The sequence below is a fragment of the Heterocephalus glaber genome, unplaced genomic scaffold (assembly GCF_053883595.1).
Source record: "Heterocephalus glaber isolate CG9 unplaced genomic scaffold, H.glaber_assembly_v1.0 deba00000122, whole genome shotgun sequence".
In the NCBI taxonomy this organism is placed as follows: Eukaryota; Metazoa; Chordata; class Mammalia; order Rodentia; family Bathyergidae; genus Heterocephalus; species Heterocephalus glaber.
The window spans coordinates 16,711,145-16,730,225 of record NW_028258138.1 but is presented as its reverse complement, the minus strand read 5'-3'; the positions used below and the strand labels follow the sequence as shown (position 1 = coordinate 16,730,225).

At 35.4% G+C, this 19,081-nt stretch overlaps 1 protein-coding gene across 2 annotated transcripts in view; it reads right to left on the bottom strand.

Moving 5' to 3' along the window:
* Window positions 1-11,299: 11,299 nt before the first annotated feature.
* The window catches only part of Adamts5 (ADAM metallopeptidase with thrombospondin type 1 motif 5), a 45,898-nt gene continuing 38,116 nt past the window's right edge, over window positions 11,300-19,081 (bottom strand). For both annotated transcript variants that reach the window (XM_004842241.4, XM_087213486.1), the window contains exon 9: window positions 11,300-18,078. In XM_004842241.4, coding sequence (XP_004842298.1) covers window positions 17,511-18,078 — 568 coding nt within the window. In that variant the 3' untranslated portion in view covers window positions 11,300-17,510. The remainder of the gene's footprint in view (window positions 18,079-19,081) is intronic.

Below are 19,081 nucleotides of genomic sequence, written 5' to 3'. Positions count from 1 at the left end.
GGGGGCACATGTTTCATAAGCCTCAATTTTCAAGGAAAAAATCTGTTACATAAAAAAACAAAATTAATGGAAAAAATTCAAGGGAAATAAAACCTTAACAATCTAATAAAGATAGATTACAATTTTAAGATTAAATATGAATTATTATAAATTGATGAGTATGTTTTTCCAAAGTAATATTACAATGCAGATTTGAGGTATCAATCACTCATACAATAAACTGGCAGTAATTTTATATATACGAGTTTAAAACATGACCTTTAGCCTCAAAGAGTTTGTAATCTAACGTGAGCTGAGATGCAGAATTTGGTATGGTAGGCCGGATACAAACTTTTGCAAGTAATTTTAATACAAAGCAAAAATAGAGAAATAAAGTAATACAGATAACCCATAGTATGGTTATTTAGAAGATGGAATGATAGACTTTGATAAGAATGTGTGTTTGTGTGTGTGTGTGTGTGTGTGCGTGTGTAGTATCAGTAGTAAGTAGTAAAGTAGAAAGTAATGTCTTATGAACAACTTGATTTTTTTAACTGTGTATGATTTTGTTAAAGAGATAACCAGACTGAACAAAAAGGTGGCAAAGGAACAGAGACTTGCACATATGGAGGAAATCCAGAAAAAAAGGTGTCTTTTGTGGCAGAGTCATAAGTATGTGTGGTTAGGTACAAACATTGGACATGTGGTTGGAATTTGAATGAGCACCTAACGTCTACTGGATGCAGGGTTGGGTACTCTAGGGTGAAGAACTGAGCTCCAAATATTCTTTAAAGTACGGAATCTCCACAAATGAGAGCTCAGTGTGTTTCTCCACGCAGTAGTGTGTTGGAAGTTTGTAGTTCTTGACTAGTAAACTAAGGCAAAATGATGTAGTTAAACATCTCAGAAAACATGCTGACTCCAAACCTTGGTTGTGAACTGACAAAAGGAATTATCCACTCCACATCTGTTACACAGGCACAGTGAATCAGAACCAAGATAGCGCATTTCTGAAGATGACCCTTTATTCCAATGACTTGTCCAACTTTTAATCCACCAACTACTGCATGAGGCTTTGAACTGAGCTAAGATTGAATCTCATGATTGAGAATTATTTCTCCACAACCATTTCTTCAAATTGTCCACTTTCTTCTAGAGATGCAGCATCTTTGGCCTTGACTTGAAAACTGTGGTGTTGAGTATTTTAGGAGGCAGAAGGTAATGGTTTTGGACAGCAGAAATAAACAAAACTCTCAGGAATCTTTCTGGCTTGCCATGATGGAATCTAGTGGCCAGTACAATGGATATATCTAAACATAAATAATAACTTCATAAAAATGTAGGCAGAATTTCATAGTGTGTTCTCCTTGTCCTCCTCCAATCTTGCCTGCTCTTAGCTGTAAGATTTGTGGCCTTTTCTCTTTCACTTCTCCTATCCTCCCCTCCCCCCTCCTTTTTCTCCTTGTCTCTCTTTATGCTAAATCTCTAAGACATTGTTTATTGTGATTCCTTTATGGGGTTGACCAAATTTCCAGCTATTGTATTACTGGCAATTTGTTTCCTAAATTAGGAAATTGTGGTTGCACAAACAAAAAAGAAAAAAAAAAAAGGAAAAAAAAAGAAACTACTTCTCCCATTTCCCCCCACTTTATTCAATTAGAAAAGGGGCCTCTTCTCAGAGGCTAAGTTTAAAAATGTAGATTTTGTCATAAATCTTCATATATATATTTTTTATAACTCAGTCTTTAGCAACAGTTTGAGAATCCTTTTGTTGTTGTTGTTGTTCTTTTCGTTTTTGTGGTGTGGGGGATCTAAACAAGAACATTCTGCATGCTAGGACAGTATTCTTAAATAAACTATTTTAAATGTAAGAATAAATATCTATAATGAGTGACTTATTTTGGAAACTGAGTTGGGATTGTGAGTTTGGTGCCATGTTTTTGTATTTCCTAGAATTCCCCAGTAACTAGACACACTCATTTATAGAAGTTAATTTTTTAAAATATGTGCTATTTGCATGTAAAATAAGACTTTTTAAGAAATGTTTTTGAAGTAACAAAACTTTCATTCTTCTCAACTCTATTCATTTGGCTTAATGGAAAACATTCCATTTAGCTCATTCCAAAAAATGTGTAAACTGGCTTCATATATAACACCAATTTTCTAGAATGGATTGGCCAGAGCTCGTTTCTGTAGATTTCTTGCAATTAATTGTATGTGGCTGGAAGTTAGATTCAGGGCGATTTATAGTAAATTGCTTGCCACTGGTCTATGCTACATTCACCAGCATAATTTATCAGTCATTCCAATAGTGTGCCAGGTTCATAATCTACCTAAGGTTACTTGGTTCTCAGGAAACACATACAAGTGCCAGTCTTCCAGGATTGAAGGGTTGGCTCCCAGCTTCTGCTACTGCAGCCTCTGAACAGCAAGAAGAATCAGAGGCTAATTTACTGACCTCTAATTAGAGTCAGAAGTATTCCCCCAAGAGTCTGCATCACTCAGGCAGATAAGGGCAGGAATGATGTATTAAGAAAGTTTCTCAACCTCAGTACCACTGGCACTTTGGACAGGATTGTTCTTTTATCTGGGAGCCCATTCTATGTATTGCAGCTTCCCTGGATTCTTCCTATCAAATGCCAGTAGCATCCCTTCCACCACTATGACAGCTGAAAATGTTTCCAAATGTTTCCTGATATTTCCTAGCGGGAAAAATTTTGCCTGCTTGAGATAAACTGTGCTGAGTTCATATGGTTTGAATGTGGTCTGGGCCCTGGCAGGGTCCATTGTGATGAAAGTCTCAGTGCCAGGGTTGTGCTGTTGGTAAGCAGTGGAAACTCTGAGAGATGGAAGAGATGGCGCCTAGTGGGAAGTCCTAGGGACACTGGGCACATGGGTATTTCTCTGTGAATCTATGACAGTTCTCACGTAATCCCTTTGCCAGTTCGCTGGGGAGGTTGCTATAAGAGGCTGAGTTTGGTCCCATCAAGCTCCCTCTATTTCCTGGCTTAAAATGTGACCACTAGCTCCCGCAAGTGGAGCATAAGTCAGTATTAGCCGTGTCCGAGGCATACTTTGTCACTCCTGCAATTGCCATCCTCTGTTTTCCACCTAGAACTGAGGTGTTGCTGGCGCCATGACCTTGAAGCACAAAGTTGTGACCTAAAGAAACCCTTTTTTCTTTAGAAAGTTAGCTACCTTCATTTTCTTTTTAAAAAATAGTGATGAAAAGTTAACTAAAAACTAAGGGAAAACTAAAACTAGAAATGTGTATTTAATCCTCAAATTATAGTCTACAGAATGAAAAGGAATATTAGAACAACTATTAATCATTCTTAAAATAAATGTAAAGCATAGGGGTACAAAGATCAAGACAAGATATCTATGTGCACCAATTTCTCTATGATGAATGTATTTATTATGTATTGCAACATCTGCTAATAAAAACATAAACATATACACTAACACTTTTGGAAACCTTTTCACTAAGGGAGGGAAATGGTAAAAAACACAACTCTACAGTTCACTCTCTTTTTTTGAGACAAGTTCTCACTATGTAGTTCAGACCAGCCTTGAACTCACTATGTAGCCTAAGGTGGCCTTGAACTTGTGGCAATCCTCCTGCCTCAGCCTCCAGAGTTCTGGGATTACAGGTATCCAGCACCACCAAGCCCAGCTTTTTAAAGTTGATTCTTATGAAGCATTCATGATTGGAAAAACTTAGAAGAAGATAATAGTAGAAACACCTCTCTACATTGGTTCTTATTTTGACAGTCATTAGTTTGATTTTATTCTTTCCTTCTGCTTATATTAAAAAATCGTAGCTTTTGTTTCCCATGGTAGCCTTTCACCCCTTTGAAAATGCATACTATATCATTCTAATGTTCTTTGTTCATCACTTTTGTCATAAAATAGGATATTATTCTAAATTTCATCCTTTCAACCCTCTTCTTCACATGGAGCTTCAGTCTGTTTATATTATTTTCAAATTGGGATTCCCAGGATTGAGAATCTCAACTTCCATGAGAAGTTCAATACTTTGACATGTTTTTGAAAGCTCATGTAATGAAGACTAGTCTATGCCAAAATTCCAGGAAAGCTTTGGGAGTCTACTTCTAGTGGATTCTACAAATAGCAATAATGGCCTCCAGAAACATGCTACGAATATTGAAATAGTTTCATTTTTTTCAACATACAGATGCAACATATAAACTCTCCTTTGATAGTCTCTTGACCCATGTTGTGCAGGAGAGGTCATTTGAAGTCTGTGTCGATAGATTTATATTGATTCATTCATAATTTTTTAATTGCCCCCTGCAGGATCAATGCCAGAGAAAGCAACAGTATTTAGGAGTCAGGTTTATTATTTTAAAGGATCTGAAACTTGATTGGGCTTAAGAGGGACCAAATATTAAGATGCTGTAGACATTTCTTAAATGCCACATTTCTTCTTTTCCTCTAATAGGTTTCAGTTGTTCATGTAATGGCCCAGCAGATGTTTAAAGACTTCATTTCACTATTAAATATATCTTCCTTAATATATTTGGGGAAATGAAGATCTTTTGTCTAGGTTCACGCATGCAATAGATACAAACTTTCTTTGCAATTTTATTTTATTTTATTTATTTATTTATTTATTTATTAAATTCTTTTGTTGGTACATTTTAGTTATACAATGCAATTACATTTCTCATTGGGAATTGTACCTTTACACAATGCATCTTGGTTCTTATTTTTTCCCCATTCCTAGCCCTCCCTTCATGCCCTCCACCCTTCTCTATTTACAAAGACTTTATTTCCATTTTTTCCATTTCTCAGCATTTTTCCTTTCCCTTCTTTCCTTTCCCCTGCCCCTCCCACTACCCCTACCCTTTTGGACCTTTTCTGCCTATTTTGCATTATTGATTATTCATTCTAATCATTGGTACATTTTAGGTATACAATATAATGGCATTCATCATTGGAAATTTGCACCTTTACATAATCTCTCTTGGTTCTTATTTTTCACCCTTGCCCAGCTCTCCCTTCAACCCCTCCAGTCCTCCCTATTTACAAAGATTTTGTTCCTATTTTTCCATTTTCTCATATTAATCCCATTCCCTTCTATCCTTTCCCCTAGCCCACCCACTTCCTTCCCCTTTGCCCCTTTTCTTCCTATTTCACATTACGTATTATACATTTTAGTCCTTATTTACACTTTCAGTTTCTTATGCCAGAGAAACTATTCAGTATTTATACATGTGTGTCCTACTTATTTCACTTAAGAGTATTGCCTCAATGTGCATCCACTTAGCTATAAATGTCTCTAATTTCTCATTTTTTATGGCTGACTAGTACTCCATTTTATTAAAAAAAGCACATTTTCTTTATCCAGTCTCCAGTTGAAGGGCATTTGGGCTGTTTCCAAGTTTTAGCTATCATAAACTGTGCTGCTATGAACATGGGCACACATATATCACTGTGGTATGATTCTTTTAATTCTTTGGGGAAGATCCCCAGCAGTGGAATAGCAGGGTCAAATGGGACTTCCAGTCCTAGTTCTTTGAGGTATCTCCATACTGATTTCCACAGTGCTCGCACCAGTCTACACTCCCACCAGCAGTGGAGCAGGGTTCCTCTTTCCCCACAGCCCCGCCAGCATTTGTTATTGGTTGATTTCATGATAGCAGCCATTCTTTCTGGAGTGAGGTAGAATCTCAGTGTTGTTTTCATTTACATCTCTCGAATGACCAGTGATGTTGAACATTTTTTCATGTATTTATTTGTTATTTCTACTTCTTTGTCTGAGAAATGTCTGTTCATTTCAGTTGCCCATTTTTTGATTGGGTCTTTACATTTGGGAGGTCTGATCTTTTTAAGTTCTTTATAGACTGGAGAGAGTAGACCTTTGTCTGAGGAAAAGTAGGTGAAGATATTTTCCCACATTGTGGGTTGTCTCTTCACACTGCTGGTGGTTTCTCTTGCTGTGCAGAAACTTTTTAATAAGAAGAGATCCCACTTGTTGATTGTTTGTGCTAGTACACGGGCAACTGAGGTTTTGTTCATAAAATCTTTTCCTACATCGATATCTTCAAGAGTTCTACCTAACCTCTGTTCCAATTGGTTCAGAGTTTCTATTTTAATATTTAGATATTTAATCCAGTTTGATTTTAGTTTAGTGCATGGTGAGAGATATAGGTCTAGTTTTAATCTTTGGCATGTTGAAACCCAATTTTTCCAGCACCATTTATTAAAGAGGCTGTCTTTTCTCCAGTGAGGGTGTTTGGCTCCTTTATTGAAGAGGAGATGGCTGAGTGTGTCTGGCGTTGTTTCTGCATCTTCATTTCTGTTCCACTGGTCCTCAGGTCTGTTTCTTTGCCAGTAACATGCTGTTTTTATCACAGTAGCTTTGTAGTATAGTTGCAGGTTGGGGATTGTGATACCCCCTGCCATGTCTCTGTTACCTAGAATTGCTTTTACTATTCTGGGTCTCTTCTTGTTCTAAACGAATTTTTGGATTGTTTTCTCAAGGTCCATGAAGTATGCTGCTGGGATCTAAATTGGAATTGCATTAAATCTATATAGCAGTTTTGGAAGTAAACCAGACCATTTTCATTAAACCTTTATCTTACTTAATCAAAATCTTTATTTGTTTACTGTCAACACAGAATTTTTAAACTCATTTTGTTTCACATAATAGATGACCGAGTCTTTCAGTGCCTTTTCTTCTTGCCCCTGTGTTCTATCTTGTTTCCATTTGGTTTTCTCACTCTGGCTATAGATTCTCAATGTGAACCAAGCTTTTAGCAAATCCTATCTTTGAGCCAAAGTGTAGACCCCAAAGTGATTGCATATCAAAATTAGGTTAAATGATGGTTTTATTCCAAATTTTCATGCCAAATCTACTAAGTCTGATTCTATTTCCCTTGTGTTCTTTTTTTGTATTATAGCAATGATAACTGGATCTTAATCTTGGAAATTTTGCCTATGGGACTAACATGACAGCCTTTATGATATTCCATTCTAGGTCAACATCTTAACTTGTTTTTACCTATATATTCATTTTTTACTTGTAGAATAACAAATGCTAAGCACGCAGCACACCCTTTCATTATATCACAGTTCTAGAAAGGTTCGTATTCTGCATGGCTCAGGCAGTCTCTGATCTGGGTTTTACAAGACTGAAACCAAAGTATCATTGGGGCTGTATTCTTTCTCTTCTTGAGGCTTTGAGAATGAAACTGATTCCACTCTTGTCTTAGAATGCTTTGTGTTTCTATAATAGGATACCACAGACTGGAGTAATTTATAAAGAAAATATATTTTTTTCTCATAGTTCAGGAAGCTTAGAAATCCAAAAGTTGAGAGACTAGCATCTGACAAGGACCTTCCTGGTGTTCCATAACATGGCAGAAGTTGTAAGAGGGGGGTGGAGAGGGAGAGAGAGAAAGAAAGAGGGAGAAAGGGTGAGGGAGGGGGACAGGGGGGAGAGAGAGAGTGAGAGATCACCTATGAGAGAGAGAGAGAGATCACCAATATGAAAATCATAAACCATTCTGGAGATAACTAACCCTCTCTCGGTAAGCACATTAATCCATTCATAAGAGAACAGCTTTCATAACCCAGTCACCTCTCTTAAATGGCCCACTGCTCAATATTGTTGCCCTGGGAATTAAGTTTGAAATGAACTTTGGAGGACACATCAAAACTGTGCCAAAGTTCCTTCATTTTTTTAAAAACCTAGTTTCCTGAAGTTGTAAAGCTAAGGTCTTTGCTTTACAAAGATTGTCAGTCAGAGGTCATTCTCATCTCCTGGATGCTGCCTGCATTCCTTAGCTCATGGCCTCCTTTCTACATGGTCCAAGTTGCCAATGGAGCATGGCATACATTGCATGCTTGAAATTTCTCTGATTTCTCCTTTTGCCTTTCTGTTCTGCTTTTTACAACTTTTTAGGATTACATTAGACTTTCTCAGTTAGTTCAGGATAATCTCCCTGTTTTAAGGTTTGCTGTTTAGTGACATTAATTATGTCTGCACAATACTTTCACAGAGGTACCTAGATTGGTGTTTGGATAATACAGGCATGAGAATTTTGGGTGACACCTTTGTTTTTCTACAGAGTTTCATCCCCAGAAATATAGACCTATCTTGGAATCAAGTAGTCACCTTCTTACTAACCCATGTATTCTGAATGCCCAACTTTCCTAGTCTAAGTGTGACTTGACTTTTTTTCTAAATTTTTAAAAACAGTGCTACCTACTGAAAATACTCTCACTACCAGAGTTAGCCCACTATCAATAACTTGCTACTATTTCCTGAACTTCTTAGTAATGATTATCTGCCTGTATTACCATCAATACATTCATTCATTTATTTATTCAAAAATACTTACTGAGCAATTATTATAGGTTAAGTATCCTCCTAGGAGCTGGTAATAAATAATAAGAAAGATATATGCTCAAGTAGGTACATTTGTAGATCTGGGCATATTTATGGGGATAACAAATATGAATGAACATATAATGAAACCACAAGTTGTGGTAAGTGGCATGAAAAAAAAATTAAGCAGGAAAGTATTTGGCTTAGGGTTATTACAAGGAGCCTCTCCTAGAAAAAGAATATTTGAACAGGGATTTTATGGAAGAGAAGGAGGTAGTATATATCTGAAAAAGAATGTTCTAAGCAAGAATTCTAGACATGGTTCATACTTGATATAGTGAAGGATAAGCAGGCAGGCAAAGTAACTGGAATACTGAGCTAGGTAACAGGAAAAGAAACTTGGGAGGTCAGCAGGCCCATTCCTTTGGATCCTTGCAGGCCACAGGCAGGACCTTCTTCTTGACTTTGAGCTACATAGGAAGGTATTGGAAGACTTTTTAGCAGAGGAATTAAATGATCCAATGTGGTATTATATGACCAATCTTACTGATGAACGAATCAGGAAGCCTCATTTAAAAGCATTTGCTGTTTTTCAGGGTGGAAGAGGTTGGTGGTTTGGACTTAGGTGGTAGCAATGGAGGAGCTAAGAACTGAGTGGTCATAGCATATCCTTGAAGGAAAGGGCATCTCCTACTTGTATTCATAAGGAAACATTGTCTGATGTGATCACAGCTGGTCATACCTCTAGCACTTCTTTACTCTTCTGCCTATAAAGGCTGTTGTGTTTTTCTGTCTTCTGTCTGATCCTATCCAATTGTAAATCCCGAGGTCCTTAAAACTCATTAAAATACAACTTACATCTAAGGAATGAGAGAAAATGCGTGTAAAAGGCAGAGGAATAGTAAAGGAGCTTGAAAGTGAAGAAACAATCTAGGTAAATTCTTTTAGGTTTTATGGTTTATAAGGTAACAGGCATATTTGGAAAATGTTTATAAGGTAACAGGCATATTTGAAAAATGATGGAATAATTGTTCTTGACATTTTTATAGATGAAACACCTCTTTTTAATCTTGAACTAGTTCAGTCATTATTTTTTGGAATGATTCTACTTACCAGTAATTAAGAAATATGCTTTTTTGGTTTCCAAGATTTAGATGCTTTTAATCAAAGTAATAACTGCAGCAACCAAAGGACTACATTTTCAGTTCAAGGCAAATCCAGATGAAGCATGAAGTGGAGAGATAAAGCATGGCAGGTATGGAGAAGGGAGAAATCTACATTACAGATAATCTTATAAACATCTGTTAGATAGTGGTCTTCAGTTTTAGCTCTGCATAGTTTCCTCCATCCCTAGGGATATGCCTCAGATGGTGAACTATTCTAGGGTTCAATTCTCTTTACATATGTAATAGACATGGATGGAAACTTTGGAAAACAGAGCTTTTACATCACGTTTCCTTCTCACTTGTGTCTACATAAAAGCATAGCAGTCAATTTGTTTTAGGGATCCTTCACAGAGATCAAACTCCAAATTTGTAGAATCCATAGATTTGGAGGATTGATTGCAATCATTTTTTCTGTGGGAAAACGTAAGTAGAGTTGAATAGACAAAATACTCAACACTATGTATCTAGAAAGATACAATAGGATCTAAACTTTGATGATGATTGGGACTTCACAAACATTTTCTATGTCCATTTCTAACCACTTCTTTTGGTCATTCTAGTCCTAATTTAAAAGCTACCCCTCAGAACATTCCTAGGTCTTTGACATTAAAACAGCTCATTATTAGTTGCAAAGTTTGTAAGGCTAAATGCTGAAGTTTGAGTGTTTTTTTAACCTTTACTAACAATTTAATAATTTTCAAACTAAATTTTCTCTCCTCTCTCTTTAAACAATAGTCCTCTGCCCCACTCTTAGCTCTGGAGCTTATCTTTATTGTTTGCCTGTTTCTCCATAGTTGCCTTGGCACTTTCATTGCAATTTCAGGACTGCTCTTGCTGTACTCGGGCCCCCACATATTAGGGCATCTAAACACTTCTCCCTCCCCTGCTCCAATCTCCCAAGCCTTCCATTCACGCTGCATTTGCTCTCTCAGACTCACTGTTTATCAAGATTTAAGACTTAGTGCCCAGAGGTGGCAGTAATTGAGAATAAATACCTGAGTGCTCACAGTGGTCCTTGGCACTAGGTGAAAGCTAGTCACTAATGATTGTCATATTGTGACTGTCATCTGCAATACTGGAACGTTAACACCAACCTCATAAAGTTATAGAGAGAAACTGCAGTAAAAATTTTTTGAGCTGGTTAGCACAAGGCCTGACATGAGATGTTCAACAACTCTTAGTCATGTTATGATCCTGCAGTGTGTATACTATCCTTTAAAAAATCTTCTTTTAATCATTTCTTTAAAAAGTACATATACTACTAAGGAGAAACAGTAGTATAATTCTAAAATAATGCTTGGGAAATTCAATGCTTGTATCTTTATACTAAACAGTTATGATTTCGGAGTTAAAAGGAATCAATGATCTTCAGAAACTTAATGTTATAATTCTGTTACCAAATAAACAGAATGACTAGAGAATCTCATTTTGAAAAAGAAGTTCTCAGCTTGTAGTATTATGTCAGCTCTTTAATTTTATGTCTGGAATAAGTTTATGTACCAAAAGTAAAAATAATGCAAATTCTGTTGTTCATTGTTCCTAATTGAACACCAAATTTCAAAATGGGCAGACTTTAGGGTGGGATAATCTAATAAGAGGAACTTGAAGTAATACCTCCACTGTACTTTAAGAGATAATATTGTTTAGGCCACAGTGGATGATGGATGATAGATGTTAGAGTGCCTAGGACTTCTTTGAGACCGGCTTTTGTGCTACCAATGTTATAAGAAAATTAAATATAAATAGACAGTAGTTTCAACTCTAAAACATACTATATGCAGTTCGTACTTTAAACTAGTTTACAGTTTATATTTATTGTGTCCACTGAAACCACAAAACCAATGTTTAGTTTTACAGTTTTAAGTCACACACAGGAAAATGCTTTACAAAATAAGATACTGTTCCTCAATGAAAAATATTACAGTATAGACAGGTCCCAAACGGCTCAGTTCAAGTGGTTTACCTGAATGACAGAGCTGTTGTGGAATGCAAGCTACAAGACACAGCAATGCTTTAAGTAGTTGATTCAGATTTGAAGTTTGCCAAAGCTAAAGAAACACTTTAAATAAGACCATCTTGATTTTTCTAAGATTTTTGGTCTTTCCACTGCATTATACGAGATCACTTCTGGAAAACTGAGGATAATAAGCAGCTTACAAATTTTTATCTTATGCACAGTATGTAAATTTTCATTATTCTCTATCAATGAAAGCATATTTCAACACTTAAAAAATATCAACCATCTCTATTTAGGTTTATTACTTGACTTTACTCAGCCATTAATATAAAAATCAAATTATTTGTGTCACTGCCTATGTCAAAAGGAACATATTTCTGTCATCAATTTAGTTATCTGCAGTGTCCGTTTATGAAGCATGTGCGTGATCTAACAGGTCATTACTAAAATGTAAGGAGTGTTTGTGAATCCTAATTGTAGCAAGATAAAGCAGCAATATTTATGTCATGCCTGAGTGTACAATGTAAAAATATCATTCAGAGAGTAAATAGTTCTTAATCAAAAGTCTAGCTTCAGTTACACAATATGAACTTCTAAATACATTCTCAGTATAGAATATGTGCTTCTAATACACTGTGAGTTGTTAAATAAAACGTTGAGATATAGTCACTAAGTGTTTACTGCAGGCATAAAATATCACAAAGTTAAAACAAGTTAGGGCAAACACACCAGTTTGAATGTAATGTTGATGGTTTCAAAATGTTGAAATGTGACTCCTTTAAATGTGACTGACTTGACAGACTTCAAGTTCCGTTGACAATTTAAATATCCTCAAAAATACATACAGTCTATTCACTAACCACTGTTGGTCAGAATGACCATTGGTCATGTTTATTTCTTGAACTTCGAGTATGAAGTTGTGCCCAGGCTTGACAAAAAATTCAGAGGTCTTTCTTGCAAATTGTAAGATCATATTTAAAAAGTAGAACTCAGAAATGCTACATTTGACAGTTGATCATGGAAGATGTTAGCACCTCAGTAACAATTCTTCAGTGGATGTGCCAAAGAAAAATGAAAAAAAATGCCCTGTTTCGTTTATAAATGACAGTTTTCCTACAGTGTTAGATTCCAGGTCACTGATGTGGCAATAGCTTATAGGAAGATGGACCCTTATTTATCTTTTCATTAGGTCTATGCAGTACGTAAGGACTAGCTCATGGAGCCACAAGATAAGGATTAGAGACAATGAAATTATGGCTAAAGTGCTAGTGAGTTAGTAAGATACAATTAACTGGGATAGCTAATACGTATACTAAAGTCTTACTCTCAAAACAAACAAGTTCTAACAACATAGTCCTTTATTTTCCCCACAAAACCTGCAATAGAATTATATCATATCACTAGGCATTTACTAGATTGATGAATGCTTTGCTGATGTGAACATCACCATCTTGTATTCCCATGTTTTGGCTAATGCCTGGTTCCATATTTCAATATGTTCCCATACTTTAAACAGAACACAATTTTTCATTATAGATTGATGTGTTTTATGATGATATAATTCAATGAATCATTTTGTAGTTCAGGCTAACAGAGGACTATTAGGAAGATTTTTTTAGTGGACTAGTCAGGTCAGTTGATCTACCTCTGATAATATAAAATTACAGGTTGTTGGCAAATGAGAAAAATAATAGGAACATATAAATTTATTTTTTATGAGTCTAAATGACAAAAGCACCTTGAATTTGTTTCTTATATGTACTTCTGTACTCATGGTTATTTCATTTATTCATAGCTTTGAAATGTATGAAAATAAGGTATTTGACCTCAAATTTAATTATAAGGACTTAATAATATACACTCATTTTGCCAATGAAATTTCACACTCAGACCTAGACTACTAGCAAGATTTGGTCATTATTAAATTCAACCTATTTTTGCAAACAAGTCCTGAACTTCTCCATCTGGCTGCTGTCATCACCTTAGCTGTTACGATGTGCTTGTCAGAGAAGATACAGTCAAGAGAGAGTGACAGGACCAAAGATGGAGCCCAGAGAATGTGCTGTGAGTTTGGGAGTGCTTTGCCTTACTGGAATCAGACTGCAAAGCCACACACAGTCAGGGCAAGTGAGTGCTCTCAGAGGTGTGGCTGCTGCCTCCTCTCAGTCTGACTGCTCTGGGTAATTTGATAGTTGTAAAAAAAAAAAATCACATTTCACCAACAGATATCCAATGTTTATACAAGCAGCTGAAATTACTGGCATCTGAATCACAGAAATCCAATTTTTTGTGCTCATCTATAGAATGCTATAGACACCAGAGAATAAATGATATTAATTTTAGGAAGTGTTTCTCAAGCAGCAAAAGACAAGTTTTGCTTTTATTGTCATTCTTACCACTCAAAAGTTGTGTGTAAAGGACTTTCAGTTATATATCAACAACACTTTGTGTTTATCCAACAAATGAATGAACCTGATTCTTTAATGTGTCTTAGCTTCTATGCAAGGCTTCTAGGCCAGGGATGGTAAATCTTTTAGAGTTTTCAATGATGCATTGATGAACCTTTTAGAGTTTTCGTTTTCAGCCTGCTGCAGAATGCTTGCCAGAGGTTTACCACCACTGCTCTAGGCTATCTGTATGTTCAAGTTTAAAACTTGCACCTTATTTGATTGAATAAGCCTTTTTTCTTACCTGTGACTTGGAAAAATTGTGTTAATGAAATATAAAAGACCTATTAATGTAGCTATAAGTAATGAACATTAATGATCAAGAAAGATTAAATTAAAAATTTCCCTGGAAAGAATGATAGTATCAGAGTAATGAAACATGAGAATATATACATATACACTTGATTCACACAGAAACCTTTCTACATAAAAAAATACAAAAGCAACCAGTGTTGTATATTATGTAAACTCACAAAGTGTACTTTATACACAAACATGAAGCATAAATTAATAAGTAAGACAACAGGAAAATGTTTTAAATATAGAAGAATTTGCACATATTTTCGTTAAATAAGAATAAATAATTTTATCACACAAATTCACACACCAGTTGCAAAAACAATAAATTACTTATTTTTCAGTGCTGCAACTTTTTTGTTTGTGATTCATCCCTTAATTCTTAGTATAATGGGATAAAACTGTTTCCACAGGAAGGCAAAAGAAATTGAATTCGTTAAATAAATTATAGCAATGTTCTTATACTTCTAAACCACAAGGCAGGGCTTAATTTAACCTTTTCTATTCTAGAAGAAATAAATGCTATTTCTTGGCTCTCTCAATACTTAATAAAACTTATTCTTAGAGTGCTTAGTTATGCAAGTGAGATTAAATTCTTACAAACCTGACCATTTTTAAACGCTCTTCTTTATTTCTCTCTTTTTGGCATCTTGACCCCTAGATTGTTTTTTCTTTTAAATTCAAGATGCAGGTACAAAAAGGTGAAAGACAGTATAAAATTAAACTGGACTGAATTACAGAGCCATAGAGCACTTCCCTTTGCTTATTATTATTATTATTATTACTTTTTATCTGCTGAACATTCAATTTCTCTGAATTTCAGTTTCCAGTCTATGCAACTTTTCTTAGGAGTTTATACATACATTCCTCAGTCAATCTAGTGATACTCATTTTTTAAAAAGAGAGAAACTTAAAAACCCTGAATAGTGGTTTCTTTATTTTAATCTAGGATTGTTTCAGTGAGAAGTACAGAACTTCACGAATTTGGGGAAAAGTGAGTAAGTGATAAATACTATTCAGAATCTATGAATATAGTATGGTGAAGCAGAGTAGAAGACAACCATGTTTACTCTTCGATAGTTTTTAATGTTGTTGGAAATATAACCACAAAAGATGAGAATGAATTTTTGTCACATTTGAATTATTTGATTAAAATAATTTTCAAAATTGGATAAAGTAACATTGAATTTTGTGTTAATTCTGCTCTCACAGTCAAATGGCAGTATGATTTTTTAATCCTTCTTTTACTTTCTGAGTGATTTGACTAGCTTTGTTTCATGCCCTTGTCCTTCTTATTTGGTCATCTCCATTAAATGAATGGTACCAGTCCGGTGTAGACCAAATTCCTGAAATAATAATTCCTTAAGATACAATTTCTACGTCTAAAGCAAAATCATTCTCTGAAAATCCAAAAGATGATTATTGGCTTCGTAAAACAATTATCTGTTCTAAAAAATAATTTCTTAAGAAACATTTAAAACATTGAGACATAGGTTTTTCATAGCTCCTGAAATGAATGAATTAATGCGAGATGGTGAGATCCATTACATAATTCTTTTATAATAAAAATAGCTTATACTAAAAATAAATTCTCATAAGTTTAATGGAACCCAATCAATGATTCCCTAAAATTTCTATATTTAAATCTTTAGCAATAGGCACATTTGGTTTAGTTGTTATAAAATTTTATATAAAATGATTGCTTTTTAGTATTTCACAATAAAAAATATATCTATGGACTAAAATATCTTTGATTTTATGAATTATGGCCATGTGGATATGCAGTTTACAATCAAAAAAGAAATTTTCATGTATATGATTATAAAATATTTTCAACACCTGACTCTTCAAGCTACTAACCTATCTAGATAAGATATGGAAATAAATGGAATAAACTTCCTGAAAATCATAACATTTTATTACTCACATATGTACTGGTATAACCAAACATTTTCCAATTGAGAAATCTTTAATACAGTAGGAATATATTTATATTAAAATTAAGAAATTATTGCCTGTGGTGTGGAAACAGTCTTATTAATGTTAACCACTGTTTTGCATTAACCACATTAATTATGATTACCTCTTCTAGATGTGGTTTATTGTCAAGTGATGTTTAATATACCTATTAAACCAAACCCAAAAGAAGTACAAAGCATTGCAGATTTTCAGAACCCTTGAATGAAACAGACAAAGGAGCGAAAACAAACATATTTTAAAGGCTTGCTGGTAAGAGGTATACCAATGTTTAAAGTGTTGGATGTAATAGAAAACTCTATGCAGTGTGTTCTGTATGTATATTACACATTGTAAGATAGTAGTTGGAAGCCATAGAAAGAGCAAGCAGTCGTGAAAATATAAATTGAAAATGTGGTGACATATATTTTTTCTTTAAAATTCCAATACAAGAAAACTAATTTTTAGACTCTTGAATACTGATCATATACACACAGGCAAACACTATTTCTACATTGTATTGGTACGTTAATTTGGCTGGCTGCCTGAAAAAATAATACAAGCAGTCAAAGGGATTAGTAGATTGACCCAGGTATATATTTAAATGACTAAATATACTGAGATCCTTTTTCTTTTCAGAATTGCTCAGAAAATGCTTGCTGTCAAAATGGTTTTTGAATATATTTTGTCTCCTGTAGTCAGAAAATATACTAAATCTTATTAAAACAGCAGCAAGTTCTTAATTTCCAGTAAAATATCTACAGCTCTTTCTGGAAAGTGGGAGTTGAAATAGCTGTAGACCTACTTTGGTCAAACACTTTTTGATAGAAGTATATATATGCATATATATATATATACACACACACACACACACACACATATATATACACACATATATAAATAGAACCAAGTGATATAAAGTGACATACCAAGGGAAAATGTACTTATAAACAGTAAAAATAAGCTACTGTGTATCATGGGTGAAATTGATTACAATGCCTTTGAAGACATTCTATAAGAGGTAGGTGACAAAGGGGAGATTGTTTTGCTATCTTCAAATGTCCCCTGATTCTACATTCATTAGTGTTTTGTTTATTTACTTTGTGTTCTTGCAGGCCCAGGGGATGTTAAATAACTCCCAAGTTTTTCTATACTTTAAGGTCACCATTGTCACATGAAGCAGTGTACATCTTTTGGTCACAGAGAGCAGATTCTGCCCATAATTTGACTCCTGGTGACAATGCCACTGGCATGTGACTTTCTGTGCATGGGGTAGACCTCTTGTTTACCACAGCTGTATCAGTGATGCATCCTCCAGTTATCTGTGTGCACAAGGGCATAACCACAGGCTAACATTTCTTCAGCAAGCATTGTTTAAAAGCAGAAGGCCTCTGAGAGAGAAGACAACCCTTTGCTAACTTCCGGTTTCCATCCTGGCACTGCACCGTCCTTGTGTGCCAGCCCGTGTCACAGGTCCTAGAACAGGCAAGCCAGGGGCCTGTCACCCACTGCAGCTGTGGAGTGTGCAATCCCACTTTATTGCTGCCATGGCTAGTGACAGAGTTTACTGCTGGAGTGGACTTCTTGGGAACAAAAAAACTGTACCGGACATCTAATGCTTTAGTTGGGTCTGTAGCAAGAATTTGCACGATCAGAATTTCCTTGGTGGCCGAGTAGCCCATTCCATGCAAGAAGTCATCCCGGTGGCTCCAGCCGCTGTAGTTCATGACTGTGCCATTGATGTCGATGATGGTTTCTGATGTGGAGATCATGTACTTTCCGTTGATAAGGTACTCACCACTTTTCTTTTTCAGGGCTAAGTAGGCAGTGAATCTAGTCTGGTCTTTGGCTTTGAACTGGCGGACTTTTATGTGGGTTGCCCCTTCGGGGATCCTCACAACGTCAGTGTAACCCTTACTGGAGGCAGAAATGTTCACAGGAGAGCAGAGAACAAGGAAGGGGGCAAGGGAGGGAGAGAAAGAGAGAAGGAGGAGGAAAAGAGAAAGTAAGCACACCCTTCAACAGTTAAAAACCAGTAATTCTCCAAAAGCTGTCATCTTAGTACTAAGTCTTACTATACTTGAGAATCTGAGGTAAGATTCTGTATTTGGATAATGACAACTTAGTACTCTCATAGGAAAAATAGATTTTAACATCTTTCTAAATGTCCCTGAATGCTTGGTTTCCATGTGATCTTCTGATAAACTGAGTAAGGTGTTAGGGTAGGTGACAAGATAGATTCTAAAGATCTGTCATCCACTCAGGAGAAGGGACCAAGGTATAAACATTTCAACTATCTATAAGCTCGGAGCAAATGCTAGGGCAGAAATGCTAATTAAGCACCAAGGGACCATACCTAAGGAGGAGCAACACTTTTGCCAAAATATTTGCCTTTATAAGAAATTTCATAATAATGTCCTCCTTTACTGTACTTACTTTACTTTCTTAGTCACTCAAAGAGAAATACAATTGCCTATGCGGTTTGAAGTGTGTGAAACTGATTTGTCTAATTTCTAGTTCCTACATTTTACCAAATAATATAATCAATTTACAAGGGGCCACGTTGCATATCCCTTGTTTTTATTATAGATTTCTTCATCTGTTCATGTAACATGAAATATGCAGATATTAGTTGTCAACACAAAAACTTAAAATAGTCTTTAACATTTTTACAAGTGCTTTATAACTTTATGTAGGAGAATGCCTAGCAAATAGTATATAAAGTATAATTTAAGATAATTTTATTCTCCATCTAATTCATAAACTTCCTTCTTTCATTTTTCCTCCTTTCCCCTTTTCTCCTTTTTCCTTCCCTTCTTCTCTTCCCTTTTCTTTCTCTGTATCTCCTCTCTTCTCCTCCCTCCCTCTCTTCTTTTCTTTTTGTAAATTACAAAATGGCCTACAAATTCCATGACTTAAG